Below are 1,019 nucleotides of genomic sequence, written 5' to 3' on the forward strand. Positions count from 1 at the left end.
TTTTATTTAAATTACATAATACCATTTCTTATCCATTGTAATTTTTTAATACATCCAATATTATCTTATGTGAATAATATTTGTGGTTAACAGCAGAATAATATATGATAATTTTTATGTTTGAGAATATATTTTTATTTGAATATACATTTATGTGTTTAATATTATAGTTCTTAACTCATCTTCAAAATCCTCTAGATCACATGTAATTTCTAAGCTTTTAAAAATACCATTAATTTTACGAACAAGATATTCTTTAGACGATGCGTATAACATCTTTTCTTTTGATTTTGCTAAATCAGGTGACCAAAAAATAAAATATATTCTATTTCTTAAAACACCTTCAGGTGTAGGAATAGGCATATCTACAAAAAAAGTAAATGATATTATACAAGAGTCGTAAAAGGTATGAGAGGTTTTATATTTATAGAGATATAACAAAAATATTAAATATGAAACGAAAATAATAAAAATAAATAAATAAATAAATAAATATATATATATATATATATATATATATATATAATATATACCTGCAATTATATATCTACATTCAGTTGTTTTTAAATTATTCCTTATATCAATTATAATATCTTTATAAGATTTCAATGAATTATCTTGTTCTAAAAAATCCACAATAACTTCTTCATAATTTTCTATACGATATATTATATATTTGTGTATATGCTTAATCTTTAGTTTGTTAAATTCATAAACACATTCATCTGAAACCTTGACCCCAGATACCATTTTTTTAAAATTGTGTTAATAATAAGTGAATATACACATATATATATATATATATATATATATATATATATATATAATAATAATTATTATTATATGTTTTCTATTATTTTTTGTGTATTATATATATTCAGTATGATGAAATTATGTATTCCTTAATATTTGTTAGCTATATAATTATAAGGTCCTTTCAATTTTAAAAAAAAAAGAAGAAAAAATTTAAACACTCACAGTTATGAAAATATTGATTTTATATATATATATATATATAT

General features: G+C 18.5%; 1 protein-coding gene across 1 annotated transcript; it reads right to left on the bottom strand.

The window, feature by feature from the left end:
• Positions 1-150: 150 nt before the first annotated feature.
• Positions 151-750, bottom strand: PRSY57_1360300 (actin-depolymerizing factor 2; the record flags this gene model as incomplete). The annotated part of the gene is made up of 2 exons (XM_012909524.1): positions 151-365; positions 534-750. 2 exons carry the CDS (start codon positions 748-750, stop codon positions 151-153), a joined length of 432 nt encoding a protein of 143 aa, XP_012764978.1.
• Between the last annotated feature and the right edge of the window lie 269 nt (positions 751-1,019).

The sequence above is a fragment of the Plasmodium reichenowi genome, chromosome 13 (assembly GCF_001601855.1).
Source record: "Plasmodium reichenowi strain SY57 chromosome 13, whole genome shotgun sequence".
Taxonomy (NCBI): Eukaryota; Apicomplexa; class Aconoidasida; order Haemosporida; family Plasmodiidae; genus Plasmodium; species Plasmodium reichenowi.